At 42.7% G+C, this 19,214-nt stretch overlaps 1 protein-coding gene across 12 annotated transcripts in view; it reads left to right on the forward strand.

Moving 5' to 3' along the window:
• Positions 1-19,214, forward strand: part of dab2ipb (DAB2 interacting protein b) — a 262,935-nt gene that overhangs the window by 208,675 nt on the left and 35,046 nt on the right. For all 12 annotated transcript variants that reach the window (XM_070552468.1, XM_070552470.1, XM_070552467.1 and 9 more), the window contains one exon: positions 17,615-17,759. In XM_070552468.1, coding sequence (XP_070408569.1) covers positions 17,615-17,759 — 145 coding nt within the window. The remainder of the gene's footprint in view (positions 1-17,614; positions 17,760-19,214) is intronic.

Genomic DNA, 19,214 nt, shown 5'->3' on the forward strand with positions numbered 1-19,214 from the left:
ATCAACCTCTGAAGGTCCTTGAATTAACTCTCCTGGATGTAAGGCTTTACCATGTTTTGGTTCAGCCCATCACATATTTAATAGTTTTAAGCAGGCATTGAACTCCTTCTAAAATTATATTAATGTGGTATTAAAGCGTCTTTCCGGAGTATTTCACTTACCCGATGGCACCATCTAGTGGCTGACCAGCGTATCACACAAAAAGTCTGTCGCTATTTTTTTTAAGATGGCGACTTCACGTCTCTTGTTTATAAATGTGCTTCTGTAGCTGACAAACGGAGCTAAAACACGCTGTTTTACAAGTATTATTCTCATGTCATGCTGTGTTCTCATGTATATTTATGTTTTAGAGACTTACTTGTCCGTGAAAAGTTCATCAACTCTGCATCAGCGAGGTATTCCTTAAATTTGAAGCACGTAAGCGCTAGTCTAACGCTATTGGTTAGTTCTGGTCGGCGCTCAGTTTCCTATTGCACGGAGCTCTGCGGGGCAGGGGGCGTGCTTAGCAAAAAAAAACGTATTGCTTACATTATATCACAGTACATGACAAGATAATCATTTTTACGGATTTCTGAAAAACCATATATCATTTCTGAAAGTACAAAACTCTGGAAAGCTACTTTAAAGATGATAATGGAAAAAGACCAAAACATCACATTCCACACATAAATGCAAGCAGAGAGGAAATAAGTGCACACATAGTCCACAGACATGATGCTTTTGTGATGGCGACACTCACTGGCCATAAGGAGCCTCCAGTCCAACATATCTTCATAATGACCATGCTCACCTGCAGCTAAACCTGCAGTGTTCTCTGGCTCTCTACCTCCTTTTCCACTAGACCTCCAGTTCTCTCCATCACCCCAATGTGACCCTTACAGGAAGCACTTCAGGCTATGATGCTGTAGTAGTAGCCACAGGTCTCCAGGGACAGAGAGACCCAGGGAGGCACAGGCTGATAAAAAGATGAGGAAAGTGAAGGATGGACTGGCTGGAGTTGTTCCGGTTTTCTACCAACAAAAAACATCCTTTGTTTTTATTCCCTGGGACTAAAAGGCACGCTGATTGTTCAGTTAGTCTGTTTTACTTTCTTACGCTGCTTAGTTGAGCAAAGCTTCAAACATCTGTTGTTCTTTTGTCAATATTTACTGCCTTGCAAAACGACAACCGCTAACTCAGAGCTTTTGTTGGAATAGAAGAAGAAGAAATGATCTTTTATATAGCACCTCTCAAGATAAAGACCACAAGGCAACTCACAAGAACAAAATTTAAACATTTTAAAATGTGAGTAAAGTGAAAATGAATTAGAAAAAGGTAATCAGGATGGAATCTGCCAGAAATTGTAGATTTGGCTTCACCTAGAATGCTTCAGATCGTATCACTGGCTTTTGTAAATGGCCATACCCAGGTACTGACACGGTTCGGTAGAATCAGAACCAGCCCTTCCAAGTATGAGACCATGGTCCTCAATGAAAACAACAGTGTTTCTTGAACTCCTGGTTAGGAAGGAGTGTCTCCTCCAGGTGGATTGTTCATGGAGTCTCACACAAAGTGAGAGATCAATTGGCAGATTGGGTCTGCGTCTAAAAAAGACGGTGTACCGATCTGTCAGTGTAGAAAAAAAACACTCATGGTAGGAGGAGCTGTCAATTTACCAATCAAGCAAATTTTTACCCTCACTCGTGGTAAATGAGTTTGGGACAATGAGACCCCATACACTTGCAACTGGCGTGGGCCTTTCCCCCAGTGAGGCTAAGCTCAGTAGCCTGGCCTGCCAGACTCATCCTCTGTCTATTCTACACAGAGAACAAGTCTGGATACTTGAAGATAGAGAGCACCATGGTGTGTGTGTGTGTGTGGGGGGGGATTAGCCAGCTCAAAATTAGCCAGTTAGGAAAAAGGCGGAAATGCCGGCTGTATCGCGCGATGCTGTAGTTGTTTAGCTGTAGTCAAAGATGGCGTCTGGCAGAGGCGCAAACATTTTTCTTTAGAAGAATGGTTTTAGCACTTCTTGTTCTGGTTTAAAAGAAGGAGAACAGAGGAGAGAGCCGCAGCGAACACCGCTTCAGACGCCATCTTCGTTGTTTACGGGAAACTGAGCGTTTCGGTGTGTGTGACGTACGCTGCTCATTTTGAATTCTGAGGGGGTGGGACTATTTGAACGGGAGCGTTACCAGGCCTTTTGCTTCCCATAAAGAAGCATTGGCATGGCTGGCCAGGTTATAGACTCGGAGTGACGCGCTCGGCTATTATGGTGCTCCTGCACATCAAACACAGCTGGTTCGGGTGGTTTGGACATCTGGTATGGATGGATTCTGGATACCTAAAGCTCAGCTGAAAGAGTTTGTTGGTAAACAAGGTTTCAGGATTCTTGCTTGAGCTGTAGGAGCCTGGTTCTCATAGAAGGCAAACAGATGATGGTTAAGCAGGATGTTCAAAGATCCATTTGCTGTACTTATTACATCATGTTTGTTATTTGGACGTGTCAAAGTGCTGATTCCACACGTCCACTCGTCCTCTAAGTACAGCATGTCTTCCTAGTCGACAGTTAGCCTTTTTATGGGCTTTTCACGTCTTTCTTTCTTTCTTTCTTTCTTTTTTCTTTCTTTCTTTCTTTCTTTCTTTCTTTCTTTCTTTCTTTCTTTCTTTCTTTCTTTCTTTCTTTCAGTCTTGTCTTGTCTTTCTTTCTTTCTTTTTTTCTTTCTTTCTTTCTTTCTTTCAGTCTTGTCTTTCTTTCTTTTTTCTTTCTTTCTTTCTCTTTCTTTCTCTTTCTTTCTTTCTTTCTCTTTCTTTCTTTCTTTCTTTCAGTCTTGTCTTGTCTTTCTTTCTTTCTTTTTTTCTTTCTTTCTTTCAGTCTTGTCTTTCTTTCTTTCTTTCTTTCTTTTTTCTTTCTTTCTCTCTCTTTCTTTCTTTCTGTCTCTTTCTTTCTTTCTTTCTTTCTTTCTTTCTTTCAGTCTTGTCTTGTCTTGTCTTACAGTCTTGTCTTGTCTTTCTTTCTTTCTTTCTGTCAGTCTTGTCTTGTCTTGTCTTTCTTTCTTTCTTTCTTTCTTTCTTTCTTTCTTTCTTTCTTTCTTTCTTTCTTTCAGTCTTGTCTTTCTTTCTTTCTTTCTTTCTTTCTTTCTTTCTTTCAGTCTTGTCTTTCTTTCTTTCTTTTTTCTTTCTTTCTCTTTCTGTCTTTCTTTTTTCTCTTTCTTTCTTTCTTTCTTTCTTTCAGTCTTTTCTTTCTTGCTTTCTTTCTTGCTTTGCTTTGCTTTCCTTTCTTTGCATCACCATAGAAACAAAACCATCTCATCCTGTACAGAGCATTTGAACTCAACCTGTCGACCCAGTATTTTCTTTCCTTTGGTTCCAGCACTCCATGTCCCAGCTTTACAAGACCGAGTCTTTGGAAATCCTGTAATTTAAAACTTCAGTGTTTTGTTCTACGTGCTGTTTGGTGATGCTCTTTCAGCCAGAGCAGATATAATCTCAATAATTCTTTTTTGAATTCAAACATGCTCATGAACGGAGAGTTCAGCTGACAACCGTGTCACCGCATCATTTCTATTTAAAATTTGGAGCGGAGCGGTAGCCCATCTAAAGACAACTTATTTTGAACACATCTCTGCTGTTTATCAGATCTGATGAGCTTCAGCGCTTATCCGACCTTTCATCCTCGCTGATATTCATGCTACTCCTCCCTTTGCTACACTTTGTGGGGTGTTTTTGAGGCATGGTTTGGCTGATGAGACGTGGCAGTGATCTAGAGTGCATTCTACTTTTCCTTGTTAGACTGAAGCAGAGAGAAGGGAGGGGCCCTGGCTGTAGGACTGATTCGATCAGGGAAGAAATGCTAAAATATGACAGGAGGGAACAGCATGTAACTCATTTTGTCTTTATGATACTAGAATCTTTGCATGGTGAGGCCTATAAACCCAAATTATGCATAAACCTTTTAAATAAAATGAAGTTAGTCTCGAAATTGTGTTTTAGACTACAATTAAAGGTCCTTGCATGACAATTTCCATAAAATTAAATTCAGTTTATTTATATGGCACCAAATCACAAAAAGAGTCGTGTACTTCACAAAGTAAACATTCAAACTGAGTCCAGTTAACTATGTCAGTTAAGTTTTCTATGTATAAAAACCACCAGATTGAATTGAGTCACTGACTTGTTGCATCAGAGACTTTACAGAAATCCCCACAAGCAAGGTAAAGGATATGAAATTCACTTTTTCAGAGCACATTTAATTGCTTCTGTCTATTAAATGTGCTTTATGAATAGCTGCCTCCTGTTTCTGTGGCCAAAATACAAATTGGACATTTGTCTGTCTCAAGCTACTTTTTCCAATTGCCAACAACGCGGTACTACAGTAAAATGTACGTATCTTGTCATCGTCTTCTGGCGCTGATCCATAGCTGGCGACCGCCATGAAACTTGCGCAACGGGAGGAGGAGGGCCACTCGTTTGATTTGAAACATGACCTGCAGTACCCAAATTTGACCACAGGATGTCGTTATTGCTTAATGGTCCTTTAAAGCTGGGCGGACACTATGCGACTTTTTCACTCGTAGCGTTCAGCTTCAGCTTAAACTGTACGGTTTCCTCGCAGGGCAGATCTCACGAGTCATGCGCTCACACTGCACGACCCAGTTCTCGGATGCGACCTGACTGCTCACACTGTACGTCTGGTAGCAACACGTCGGACCTAAAAATATGCAAAAAATAGCAGTTTTCACTCAACACGTCAGACTTTTTTGTCTTGTTTTGCCTGTTGTCCTTCGGGAGTGCTGCAGGAGGACACACAGGGATTTATGGAGGTTGGATGAGGAAAACGAAATAAAGAAAGTAAATCTGTGTTTTATGATCAGTTTAGTTTGACATGAACACGACAAACACGCTTTCTTGACAATCTTTGTGAGTAAAAAAACGTGTAGAAACAAAAACGAACAGCGTGTGTTATTAGGGAAATAGCGGGCGAGCGGTGTTGATGCAGGATTGTGCATGCGCCGTGAGCGGTTCTGGTACTTTTTGGGTCGCAGCTGCTCGCAGCGCCTCTTCAACAGTGCGATACCCTCACGAGGGACGAGCAAAATATCAAACACGCCAGAAGTCCGTGCGAGCTCACGATTGCTGATCGGTAGCTGGTCACGTGGTGTTAATTGCCTCTCGTAACCCCCTGTACACTACACGACCGCTCGGCGCAAAACTCGCCCTGATCTCGTGGATTCTCGCACGAGTGGAAATTCGGCTCAAAAAAGTGAAAAAGTCGCACAGTGTACGCCCGGCTTTAGTGAAGTCAGAAGTCAGAAGCCAGAACACCACGTGACCAGCTACGATCAGCAATCGTGAGCTCGCACGGACTTCTGGCGTGTTTGATATTTTGCTCGTCCCTCGTGAGGGTATCGCACTGTTGAAGCGGCGCTGCGAGCAGCTGCGACCCAAAAAGTACCAGAACCGCTCACGGTGCATGCGCAATCCTGCATCAACACCGCTCGCCCGCTATTTCCCTAATAACACACGCTGTTCGTTTTTGTTTCTACACGTTTTTTTTACTCACAAAGATTGTCAAGAAAGCGTGTTTGTCGTGTTCATGTCAAATTAAACTGATCACAAAACACAGATTTACTTTCTTTATTTCGTTTTCCTCATCCAACCCCCATAAATCCCTGTGTGTCCTCCTGCAGCACTCCCGAAGGACAACAGGCAAAACAAGACAAAAAAGTCTGACGTGTTGAGTAAAAACTGCTATTTTTAGCATATTTTTAGGTCCGACGTGTCGCTACCAGACGTACAGTGTGAGCAGTCAGGTCGCATCCGAGAACTGGGTCGTACAGTGTGAGCACATGACTCGTGAGATCTGCCCTGCGAGGAAGTCGTACAGGTTGAGCTGAAGCTGAGTGCTACGAGTGAAAAAGTCGCATAGTGTACGCTCGGCTTTAGTGAAGTCAGAAGCCAGCGTTAGGCTGAACTAAAACAGATCCAGGTGATATTAACTGAGTGGTGGATAATCACAGACAAAAGAAGCCTCTGCACAACAACCAACCCTTTGGGAATGCTTGCTTGGAGGAATCCTCGTCCGGCGACTCAGCAGCACATACAGACATTTTACCACTCGGTGTGACCTAAGAAGCTTCATGTTAGAATGAATTCAGAGCCAGAGCTGTCTTGGAACTTTTGAAAGCTTAAACTTAAATAATCTAGAAGGAGAATGAAGACTGGGATTGCTTGTAATTTGGCGCAAACGATTTAGATGGTGTGATTTGTATGTGAGTGAATCTGTACAACTAGCTGTTTTAATATGGAATAAATCTAACTATATATCATAAATGGTTAAATCTTGATGGCTGAGCCGCCGTTCTGTGACAAAGGCTCCTTCTGCAGTTGTGTTACCATGGTGATATTACAGAAATAATGTTTTAAAAAGTAGGAAAACTTTAAAATGGTTGATTGAGGTGTTTACCAGCTAAGGCAACATTTCCTGCATCATTGTGTTATAATTACACACTTCAGACCAAATCCATCTCAGAGAAGCCACTTTAGAGGAAGTCAGAGGATCCGACACGCGTCTATTTTTGTCGTCTGTTACCAAGTTGATTATTAGATGTTGTTGGATCCACTTTGTTCTCGACTACCAGCGGAAATTATTGCTATTAATTTGTCTCTCTTAGTGTTCTCGCTGTCAGTCCCGCTCCCTCTCGTCTTCGCGCATCCGTCCTCTCTAATCAGGCCAGGACTGGCCTCACTTCAGCGGCCACTTAAGGAGCTCAATGCAGCGAGGAGGACAGAGGAGGGAAGGAGAAATCCACAGAGGGGTGGAGGTTAGAGGAGAGATCAAAACTCGAATCACAAAAACAAAACTTAAGACCCCGAAATCTGTGTGTTATGTTAAAATACTGAAACGAATGAAGGGCGTAAGCATTTGTATTGATCGGAAATGTTACACTGGAGTCTAATAAAATTGGCCTATAGTGATTAATGTGTAGTTACTCAGTCATAAGTAGGATATTGAACTTAAGTTTTTGTGAGTAAACTTCTTTTTCTACATCTTGGATATTGTTTCTACTTGAATAAAGCATTTTAATAGTAAACTCTATAGTCTATAATAGCTTTAATGTGACACAAAAACAAGATTTTTGAGCTATCGAGTTACTGAATGAGTGTTTTATAGGTTTTCTTGATTGAGAAACTGTGAACGTGTCAACCACCATCACCTGCATTAGCTGCAAAAAAGGACATAAACGTGGAAGCCACCAGGTTAAAAAAAACAGCTCACAGAAAAAAATGGCATTCACAACCTCGTTGAACTTGGCCTGTGAAGGCGGAAGGCCGTGTTGATTTAGCAGCCAGGAGAGAGCAGCGCTAGTCTCTGCTCGTAGAAGCTAACTGTTAGCATTAGCTAGGGTGGCCAAACGTCCTCTTTTCCCCGGACATGTCCACTTTTCACTCTCTGTCCGGTGCGTCCCGGGTGTGTGTGGGGGGGGGGGGGGGTCTTGTATTGATAAAAAATGGCCGGTTTTTCATTCAGGAGCAGGGATTGAGTTATGGGGAAGCTGGATATCCTACACATCCAGGGAGAGCCGGGAAAAAGTTTTCTACCTATATCATCATTTATGGACTCTCAGCGTACCGGGTATTCCTTTGAGCGGAGAGCACCGAGAGCGGCAGAGCGCTGATCGTTGGTGCGCTCCAGGCACTGCGTCCAGCGCACGGTCCATTCTCAAAATGGCTCAACCAAAAAAACTATAATTGACACACGATCATTCATGTCCGCACATGTTCTCTATTTTCTGTCTTATCTGTGCCTGAAGCGCTCTGCTACTGCGGAGCTCATCACCTGTGCTGCAGTGATTTCACCTCACTGACGCAGCATCGAAACGAGCTCTCCGCTTTGCGGTCAGGAGATCCCTTTGATCTGCTCAGAAGTAACTGATGAGCTGAAAAAGTAAGAATCCAGGCAGCAGTTTTTCTGGAGAGTTTAGAGGAGATGCAGGAAGAAGAGAGACAGACAGGACAGGAAATAGTTAAATAAAAACAAGAAAACAAAATGTAGGTACACACATTTTTACCAGTAAAAAACAATAAGTTATACACATGTAATGTTTATACATCTGATACAATTCAGATCACCTTCAAAACTCAGTCGCACACCCAGGGCTGTTTCAAAACATTTCGGGGGCCAACACCCCCCACCCCCATAACTGGGCTCCCCAGAAGCCTCTGTGTAATTCATACCCTCTCCAGTAGTGTTAGTTATACAGTGTTTATAAAAGCCCCTCAGACATTACTGACATGTTCTAATATTATCAGATGAAAAACTAAATTATCAGACATGCTGTCTCATCTGCTGCTTTTCTAAACTTGCAAAAAGTAACAAAACCATTTGAAAGCCACTATTTGTGGATTCTCTGAAAGTTTCCATGGAGTGTGTGACAACTTATTTTATCATTGATCCTATCGTCTAATCTCACAGCTGAAACAAGCATCCTTAATAATCTTTGCACAGGAAGCTTACCGATGCTGTAGTAAAACTAAAGGTATAATAATTTATTAATAATAAAACCTTGTTGCTGCACTAAAGCAGAAAAAATGAGATTTTGCAATAAATATGTAAAATATTTACATATGAATTGTTTTAGAGCCCTTTTATTGGCAGAATCTGATATTAATTTAGTTCTTACACCTGAAAAAAAGGGTCCCAGCGTGGTTTGTATGGCGTTGCCATAGTGTGACGTCATAGGCACAGATCCCCTGTCCTCTTGTTTGGAAATGGAAATATGGTCACCCTATATTAGCAACTGTTTATAACAACTTCAAACATTATGACAACCACCACAAACGCTCTTTTAGGGTGAAATGTAAGTTTGCATGCAAATATCATCGATTACTGAAAAATGATAACGTCCATGTCCTCCTTTCTTCTCAGACTCAGGGTCAAATAAATGAGGATGTGTCTCTAAAGACAGTTTGGCCTAGCGCTGTGGTATTTTGAGTTTTGTTAACAAATGCAGCTTAAGAGTAGAGTCAGCCAGTCAGAGGTGAGACATTGGCGTATCATGACTGTTGATGAGTGCTGCTCTCTACCCCCCCCCACGAGAGCTTTTTTTTACCACAGAAAATGTCTCGCACACCATTCGTTCAGACTAGAGACCACAGCAAATGTAATAAAAGCCGGTGAGCGATACTTCTAAGTGACGACCTTTCTCAGCTAGATCACCATGGTAATGTGGGAGACAGACCTGTAGACTATTTCAGATATAGAGCATCGTCTCCTGTTTGGGATTATGAATGTAAACCTGTTGAGCTGAATGTTGGGAACGGGGCCGTCCAGCCATAGTACAGTCAGCTCGACACACTCAGCTGCTGTTGCAGAGAACGCAAGAATGTTTTATGCATGATTCTTATTTGCTGGCGTCCATTTCACACTGCAGAGGTTTACACAGCTGCCATTTATTTAGCTACAATTTGTTTTCTTGGTCTTTAACCAAAATAGCTGCACGAAACTTTTGTCATGAGTTGTTTTCTGACTTTAAAATTATGCTTTGAAACTTCTAATGTGCATTTTAAGTCAGAATGTTACTGGAATTTGGGAGAATTATTTAGTTTTCTACTAATATACATAACACTTGCTGATTCCTCTAACACTGTGCTCTCTGTGCCACATTTAACCATCGTATTTGTTCGTCTCCAGATTAGACAACGCCAACTGGCAGTGGCGTGTCCAGATCTTTGAAAATGGGGTGGCCCATGTGAGGCACTTCTTTGTGCATGGGTGGCACCAATGGGGTGGCCCATGTGAGGCACTTCTTTGTGCATGGGTGGCACCAATGGTCATGCTTTTTTAATATATATATATATATATATATATATATGTTTTTTTTTACCTCAAGCCTTTTGTGGACAATGAAAAGCCCATTTAAAGGGAATGCAGTGTGGTGGCACCTGGGGTGGCCAATCAGATTCCAAGGGTGGCATTTGCTACCTACCCCAGGCCACTCCCTGGACACGCCCCTGCCAACTGGTCAAGCATGAGTGGAAATCAGTTTGATGAGCGAAATGTTCCATTTTACAAGAGACACATCTGGATGATCGAATAAAGTTAATAAAAGTTGTGAAGCACATTAAATTACATGTAATCCAGATGTGATGATGTGTTTTTTAGACCTTTTGAACCCAAATCAGGTAGTAAAAGAAATAGTGTTTTATCAAAGGCTATTTGTTGCTATTATCAGAATGTAACTGAAAACAGAAGGGAAAATCCTGATTTGACCAAGTTATAAGGAATAGCTCCATTTTTAGATTAAGTCATCCTACAATGGCATTGGTGAACTTAAAATGATTCACCACCTTATTAAAAACAATTTGATTCCAATGTTTGATCAAGTTATTAAAAAGAAAAAAAAAACATATCTTCTACATCCTACTTTCAAGGTTCAAGGTGCTTTATTTAACATTTTAAGACATTTAGAAGCAATTATGATGCAATCAAGGCAGTTTTAACAGGAAGCTCTGATAGATATTTGAGGGTATTTATTAGGGATGTAAGAAAATATTGACATGGCATTATATTGTGATGTTTTTCCAGCGATATATCAATATTTAAAAGCTGTGTATCAAAAATATCGATGTGGTGATATATCGTGTATTACATCGATTTTTAAAAGCAGCGTATCTAATTTTTGGAAGAATTTACATGCAAACTTTTCTGTATTTTCTTCTCTTTTGGTGCAATTCAAATGCCAACCGCTAGTTGGCAGCAGTGTGCAACGGGTTTTGTTTCTACCACTGAAATGTAAATCCCTCTATTATGGTTCCCTACTACACATCCTTAGTATTTATAACTATGTGAAACCTTGTATACGAGTGTCGGCATCAATGAATGACAAAGTGTGTCCCAGTGAATATTTCTCCACAATATTGTATATAATATATAGAACTGTTTGCTGTCGGGGCGTTGATGTAATTTCTCCTCTATTTGGTGTTAGAACAGAGCTTCTTTATGGAGTCAGTGTTTGTTTGTGCTCTCACTCATCTGGAAAGGAAAGCAGCTACAGACACACACACAGGGTTATGTGCCTATCTCTGGTTTTGTGTGTATATAGTATACAGTAATGTGAGGCTGGTATATGCTACAAGTGTGTAACCAGAAAAAAAAGGCTCTTTTGCCTGCACATCAGTGGCTGATTGGCTCCCCGTGGTGAATCTTTGATTAGGCGGCTAACAGACCTCCACAGAAGCCACAGAATGTGTCTGTGAGACTCCAGCCTCCTCCTCTGCTCTTTTGAACCAGCCCTCTGTCTTTTCTTCCTCTGCGTCTCCACTTCTCTCCCTACATCTGTCACTTGTCTCTTTTCTCCCTCCCTGCCACGCTGGCTCCCAATAAGTTTAACAAGCTGCCAGGAGACTTCTGTGCGCGCACACCCAGAAATATTTTAAAGCGATCTAAACGCGGGATGACTCATCCCCAGATGGCCCCATTTCCATCTCCTAAGATCAGACTCTTATTTGCCTTTTCGTTTTTAAGTTAGACATTATTTATGTTTTTTAACTAAACTAATGTTTAATCTAAAAAAAAGGCAGCGTTTCTTAATTAGATGGAGCTTTTTCAGACAGCTGGTTCCTACCTGTTAATCATGTCTTCGTGTTGTCAGACTTGACGTTTGCTCATTTTTGTTTCATTTCTTTAATCGTCTGACTGGATACATAATCATGCGGTTCTGTAAGGCATGCCGTCACTAACGTATATCTTTGGTGACCCAGTCACAACAGGATTTCTGTTCACAAACATCGAAGGACAAAGCATCATTTAGCAAATCTCAAGTCAAAAATTTTTTTTTTACCGCTTTGACATTCAGGATACGGGGGCTAGGACCCCGACAAAAACTTGGATTGAGGGCTGACTTTCAATGGATCGCAGCGAGGTAGCTGCTCTGCCACGCACGAAACCCTGACCCAGAATCAGGTCATCTGCAAGTCATTTAGCACCACGTCCTCCACAAACGTGCAGTGTGCAATTGGAGAGGGGCGGCCATCATCCGGCCGCACCCCAGCCCAGTCACGAACGGCTCTCCGCACCGGCCCGAGGGCCAGCTATCCGGGACCAACCGAAGATTCGCGGCGCTACGGTATCTTTACGTCTAGGCGGGATTCTGACTTAGAGGCGTTCAGTCATAATCCCACAGATGGTAGCTTCGCCCCATTGGCTCCTCAGCCAAGCACATACACCAAATGTCTGAACCTGCGGTTCCTCTCGTACTGAGCAGGATTACTATTGCAACAACACATCATCAGTAGGGTAAAACTAACCTGTCTCACGACGGTCTACCCCCCTTCATTTGATAATGTTGCTTTAATGCATTAGAAAACTAATTACGGTTTTTACAGATGTGTATAGTTGGACAACAAGAGTCAACACCTGCAAATGATTATCGTGGGTGTATTTTATTTTAGTCAGGAAAATGATCACATCCTTTTGCGCGGAGGGGCGGGACTTCAAACCTTTTCTTTAGGGCCTAGGTAAAGTCCAGAAGTTCAAATGGTAATATACTATTTCAAAGGCGTTCTTTGGAAAATGGGTGGTGTCAATTGACGGTTATCTATTCTTCCCCTAAAACCAGTATATCATTTGTTGGTGACTAGTTGTAGATGCAAAATATTGAGAAAAAATGCCAGATTTGTCTTGGAAGTCCAGTGACTTTGTGTGTATGACACTTTTGCAACATGGCTGTTTCACATGGTTTAGAAGAAGATGAAAAAATAATATAGATAAAGCCAATCAACTAAGTTTGATAATCCTCTGCAACGTTTCAAGATGTTTTCGAAACCTTACAGTCGCTTTCCAGTGGGATGCCTGATTAAGCCACGAGTCTGCCCAAAAGATAATTGCCACCAGCCACTAGAGGACTCGTGTGTATGGTGTAGCTTCAGTTTTCACGTAAACTTCCTGCATCTAGTCAAATGTTTATGCAAAGGCTTAATTCAAAATTCAACTGTGCAATATTTATGCAGCCAAACTGTATCTAGGTCTCACCTGATGCAACTTCATCTCAGTATGAATCATATCTGTTTCATGCTATTTGCATAAGTTTGAATTCAGCTGCACAAGTTGCATCCCTCACAAGCACCTGTACCTTCCTTGTGTCCAAACAGCTGCGAATGCAGGGCCAAAGCTCTTTGTGTCGCCTCTTGTTCCTTGTACCTAATAATTAGTCTGACCCTAGGGAATGTGCTGCACAGAGAAACAGCCAATGGATGTACTACAGAGAGTAAAGCAAAGACAGCACACATTTTTCCTGGTTAGTTGGTGCAGAAATCTGGAGTGTTTGAAAGATTCAGTACGTGCATGTTAAATCAGCAGACGTGTCTTTGCACTGCACTCTGCGCTCTTCAGTGTTACAAATCTGCCATTTCACACATCTCTCATCTATTCTGCAACAAAGCCTGCAGAAGATGCTGTCAACGCTTCTATTAACGTGAGTCAGATCAGAAACGTATTAATCTTAATCTCTAATGTGTTCATTCATTTACATCTCTAAAGTAACACCGTATTAGTTGCACCTTGACGATATGTCACAACATGAAGTAAACATGACTGAATTATGCTACGATTGTAAGCTATAAGTTGCAAAATGGTGACAGCTGATTGAAGGAAAGACTTTGTTGTCTCCCTCTGGTGCCAGAGAAACCCAGTAAAAGTGTTTGATGCTTGCGGCCATATTCAAATATGAGAAGCTTTAGATGGTTCTAATTTTCTTTTTACCGTCAAATAGCAAGATGGATCACAGGACTGGTTGTGACTGGAGAGAGTTGATTCTGAAAAACCCACTTGAGATTTATTCTAGTTTTCCTGAGATTCACAGAGCATGTTGCACCCCTCAGCTCTGCTTTTAGTCTTTATTTTTGGTTCTTGGCTTATCAGTGTCACTCTGAAATCTCCAAGGGCTCATTATCACTATCATCGCTTTGTTTACAATTTTCACAACTAACTGCACACTCTCACTCGCTGTCCAAATGTGAATTCAATGATGTCATGCAAAAAGATAGTGGAGCATTTCAACCTCTAACTTGTATTAAATCCAGATGCCGTGAAGGTTTAGCTATACCATGCTATGACTAAACTCTGGTTGATTCTTATTTAATAGGGATGCGTATTGGTGAAATGTTGTCGATTCAATACGTATCACGATACATGGGAGACGATACAATGTATCCCAATATATTGCAATACATTCAGTCAGATAGAATTAGGGATTTTATAGACTGAATTTATTGTAGGAATATTCAATGAACAGTTCAAACTGATACGTGACATGTTTAACATGAGGTATTCGAACCATAACAGAAGGATTTACATTTCAGCAGTCGGCATTTGAATTGCACCAAAATAGACAAATGTTTGCATGTAAATTCTTCCAAAATTAGATAGACAGCTTTTGAATTCCACAGGAAAAATATCACATTATATTTCCATATTGGTATTTCCAAAACACAGCCTTTGAATATTGATATATTATTGCTGGAAAAAATATCACAATATATTGCCATATCAATATTTTCTGGCTTGGATTGGGTTAAAAACATATGTAGTGTGTCCTGGGGTTTGGATGGGCCACAAAGAAGCCACTTTACCTGAGAAAAACATCCTTGACAGACTTCCCAGGGACTGGATTACTGTGAACTGGGGAAAGTAGTTTTCTTTAGTGAATCCCCTTTCCACTTTCATGGGGCATCCAGAAAAATAAACGCCGTTGTCGTCGTCATCTTCCTCCGCTTATCCAGGTCCGGGTCGTGGGGGCAGCATCCCAACTAGGGAGCTCCAGACCGTCCTCTCCCCAGCCACCTCCACCAGCTCCTCCGGCGGGACCCCAAGGCGTTCCCGCACCAGATTGGAGATGTAACTTCTCCAACATGTCCTGGGTCGACCCGGGGGCCTCCTGCCAGCAGGACATGCCCAAAACACCTCCCCGGGGAGGCGTCCAGGAGGCATCCTGACCAGATGCCAAAACCACCTCAACTGACTCCTTTCGATCCGGAGGAGCAGCGGTTCTACTCCGAGTCCCTCCCGAATGTCCGAGCTCTTCACCCTATCTCTAAGGATGAGCCCGGCCACCCTACGGAGGAAACTCATTTCGCCCGCTTGTATCCGCGATCTCGTTCTTTCGGTCATTACCCAAAGCTCATGACCATAGGTGAGGATTGGGACGTAAATCGACCGGTAAATCGAGAGCCTGGCTTTCTGGCTCAGCTCCCTCTTCACCACGACAGATCGACTCAGCGTCCGCATCACTGCAGACGCTGAGCCGATCCGCCTGTCGATCTCCCGATCCCTCCGACCCTCACTCATGAACAAGACCCCGAGATCCTTAAACTCCTCCACTTGAGGTAGGAGTTTAAAAATAAACGTCTGGAGAAGAAAAGATAAACTTTCCCTTCAGTCCTGTCATGCCAAGAGTAAAGAGTTCAAAAACAATGCATGTGTGTGGGGTTGCTTCTATGTCAACGCAGTTTAGCCTTGGAACACATAAAGAATGATGCCTTAACTTCCTCCATGAGCTCCTCCCAAGCAGATTAAGCTGCCATCTGCCAGGATTTGGTCCAGTAGTTGATCAAGAGGACGACAGGTTGAAGAAACAACTCTGCATAAACCTAATGTAAATAATAAAATCCTTTGAAAATGGTTTAAATTACTTCACAATAACAATAGAAACATTTAAGAAAACTATTTAAAGGGCTTGTTCACTGAGACACTGTTTAACACTTGTTCTTTCTGAAATATGATTGGTCACTGCGAGTTGCAATTGCATTCTGAACATGAAATTTTTCTCCAACCCCAATCGCCTGCATTAGTGAGGCTAACGCATTCGCCTCCCTAATGCATTAGCCTCAGAAAGAAGTTACGAAAAAGCCAGTCTCTTCTATGTCACAGAGAAAATCCGCATTCACGGCCCCGTCCACCTTTGCTTGCGACCGCAGAAGGCTGTAATGAGTAAGCAGCCAGGAGAAACCAGAGCTCATTTTGACTTGTAGAAGCTAATCGTTAGCATTAGGAACCCCACAACACGGCGGACATATTTAGGCTTATTTCATGAGATAAAACATCACATTGCATTTTTCAAGAAAGAAGTAAATGACCTATATTTGATTTAGCGCCTTCTCGAGTCATGGAACCCCCCAAGGTGCTTTACAACACAATCAGACATTCACACGCTGGTGGGATGAGCTACGATGTAGCCACAGCTGCGGGGCGCACTGACAGAGGCGAGGCTGCCGAGCACTGGCGCCACCGGTGCCTCCGACCACCACCAGCAGGCAACGTGGGTTACCCCGGGTTTCCACGGGAGCCGCCAGCAGCACGTTACTGCAGCAGCACGTCTTGCTCGCGTAAACTGCTGCTTGGCCCTTCCCACGAGACGCGAATCAGCAGGGGAGCAGCTGTCACCGACCGAGCACGAAGTCACACGAGTGACTTTGTCAGTAAACACAACAACAAGCAGGAGAAAATTACAACATGGTTTGTGTTTTATGTTCTGTCCGTTTTATAATCACCAATACGGACCTGAAAAACAAAGGAGACCGCTAGCTAGGTGATAACTTCTCACGGGGACGCACAGTTAGTAACCTTTTTTAAAAGTAAAGCAACCGGAAGGCAGTACATTCTTTATTCTGAAAATCTCGGTAGATTCTCTCCATTTCCGCGTCCGATTTCCTGTCTTTCCTTCCCCAAAAATGTCGAACTTGACCCGTTTCAGAGGCGTAGCGAGTAGAAAATAGAACCGGCGCGTAAAGGCCGCGACATGCTGCTCCTGAGACGCGGCCGACTCGCGCTGCTGACGGCTGCCGACAGCTCCGGTGGAAAAGGTTCTGTTGACCACAGCGGTTCCTATCAGCAGCTATGACGTGCTGCTGCAGTAACGTGCTGCTGACGGCTCCTGTGGAAAGCCGGGGTCAGGGTCTTGCCCAAGGACACAACGACAGCGGCAAACTGAGCGGGGCTCGAACCGGCAGCCTTCCGATTGCGGGGCGAGCACTTAACTCCTGTGCCACCGTCGCCCATAAGAGCAAATGAAGACAGTGGATGAGTCTCGTTTTTAGCCAGTCAGAGGCGAGACGTTTGCATTTTATTAGTATTAACATGAAACACTAGAAATCATGTCGTTTTCTGCCTCCTACTCCTCTGAAACAGGAGTCTCTCATGCACCAGACATGTATTCATTCTAGAGACTAAAATGGACTGAAGCATTAGACATTGTGGAAACAAACACGTGTAATTCTTCACGTTTGACCTCAAACTCAAGAATTTAAGGTAAACTGTGTTTTGTTGCTCTGGGAGGTCTGGTCAACGGACCTTTAATCAGTGTAAAACTATGCACTACAACACACGAGGGCATGTGGAGAGTCTAAAATTAAATCAATCCTGTTCTCTTACCCTCATCTTTTCCTAGCATTCTGCCACTTATTGGTCTGATAGTGTCACATCTGCATCCTTTCCTGAAATGTAACTTTCCTTTTTTTCTTCTATTTTAAAACTCCTCGTTTTTGAATTGCGGCACAAAAGACTGATGTGATTTGTCTAAATTTGGAGGAAGCAGGACTCTTTATCTTTGTGTTCATTTTGGTTTTGTTGTCATTCCAGGACTTCCTGACAGATTTGATGATGTCTGAGGTGGACCGCTGTGGAGAGAATGAACACCTCATCTTCAGAGAAAACACACTAGCGACTAAGGCCATTGAGGAATACCTAAAGCTGGTGGGACAGAAGTACCTGCAGGATGCCCTCGGTGAGTGGATGAGAGGATCGGTGAGGGGTGAAGGGTTGAAGATATTTTTCTTGGTGAAATCAAGCAAATACCAATGGAAGCAGAGATTAAACAATCTGTCTTTTGCTCTGGGGAGTAATTCTGACAGGAAGTAAAGTGAAGCAGCTCTTCTATCTCAGATTTATTTTAATTTTTTTTTGTTTGGGAGTCTCATTGTAGACAAAACTCTTCATAATGCAACACAAGACTAAAACGCTCATGTGGGGTTTGTAACAACATGTCTGATGGTCCCAAAAGGAACATCGAGCACCAAATGGTGCTTGCACAAAGTTTATTAGCTCAGTGCATCATGGTGTGTGTCAGAAGTCAGCTGGTTCCTACGAACCATCAGTGCTGCAGTGGAGCTAACTACCTGACCTGTTTAGTCTCAACAGCTTTTCTTGTGATTGAAGTTTTTATGGGAAGCTTCCTTTGGTCACGTCTGCCAGATTTCTGTTTCCTGCTGTTTTCTTCAAAGATCCAAACAACCTAAAGTCCCCCCTGAACCGCTCCGGAGGCTCAGACATTCAGCCACAATAAGTAAAAAGCTAAAATGTAAATAAATATGTACCCAATAAAACAAGACTTAGGAACCATGTAGTCACAGTCAAATAAAAAGTGTTATTTATAAAATAACACTTGATGTAACCAGTGCTTAATTTGTAAATCAAACGTTCTAGGTGTTACGTCGATATGTGTCCCCCTCGAGAACTGTTTCTTTTGCACCCAGCTGCGAGTGGAAATGACTCAGTCACAAAAACTAACCCTAACCCTTACCCTAACCACCCTGGCACCAAAAATTTATGTTTCGCATTCATGTAATTTTTGAAAATATCATGTGTAGCACAAGTTTTAGGTTTGTTTCAATCAATCAATAATCAATTCAAAGATACTTTATTAATCCCAGAGGGAAATTAGAGTTTCAGTACACACAATTCTAAGATCAGACATACATAGGCAAAGACACATGACAAGAATTGGTGACTGTGGTCATTCGCAACCCTGAGTCGCGCTACCTTAATAGAGATAAGAGGGTAACATGAGGATTGGTTCAGGTGGAGGGAAAAAAAAGGCACTTCAGAGTTACCCTCCACCAGGAGGGCAACTTTGCTCTGCAAAAAAAAAACAAACACCTCAGACAGACATGCAACAGACTTCAGACAACACAACATAAGTGTCCACTAGGAGGGGTGGTGGGTTGGGACTATCCCAACTTCAGCTCCTGCAGCCACGATGAAGCAGCGCATGTCACCTCAGTCTGGATGGGGGGGGGGGGGGGGGGGCATTTAGGGTTGGAGGGTTGCAGTGACCCTGGACACTTCAGCAGCCTTCCCGCTGTCCCGCCCAGGCTGGGAAAGGAGGCAGAGTTGAGTTGCCATAGCGATGGCACATTCCACATATCTTCTGGGTTATTGTTAGGGTAAGGGTTAGGGTAAG

Source organism: Nothobranchius furzeri, chromosome 6 (genome assembly GCF_043380555.1).
Source record: "Nothobranchius furzeri strain GRZ-AD chromosome 6, NfurGRZ-RIMD1, whole genome shotgun sequence".
In the NCBI taxonomy this organism is placed as follows: Eukaryota; Metazoa; Chordata; class Actinopteri; order Cyprinodontiformes; family Nothobranchiidae; genus Nothobranchius; species Nothobranchius furzeri.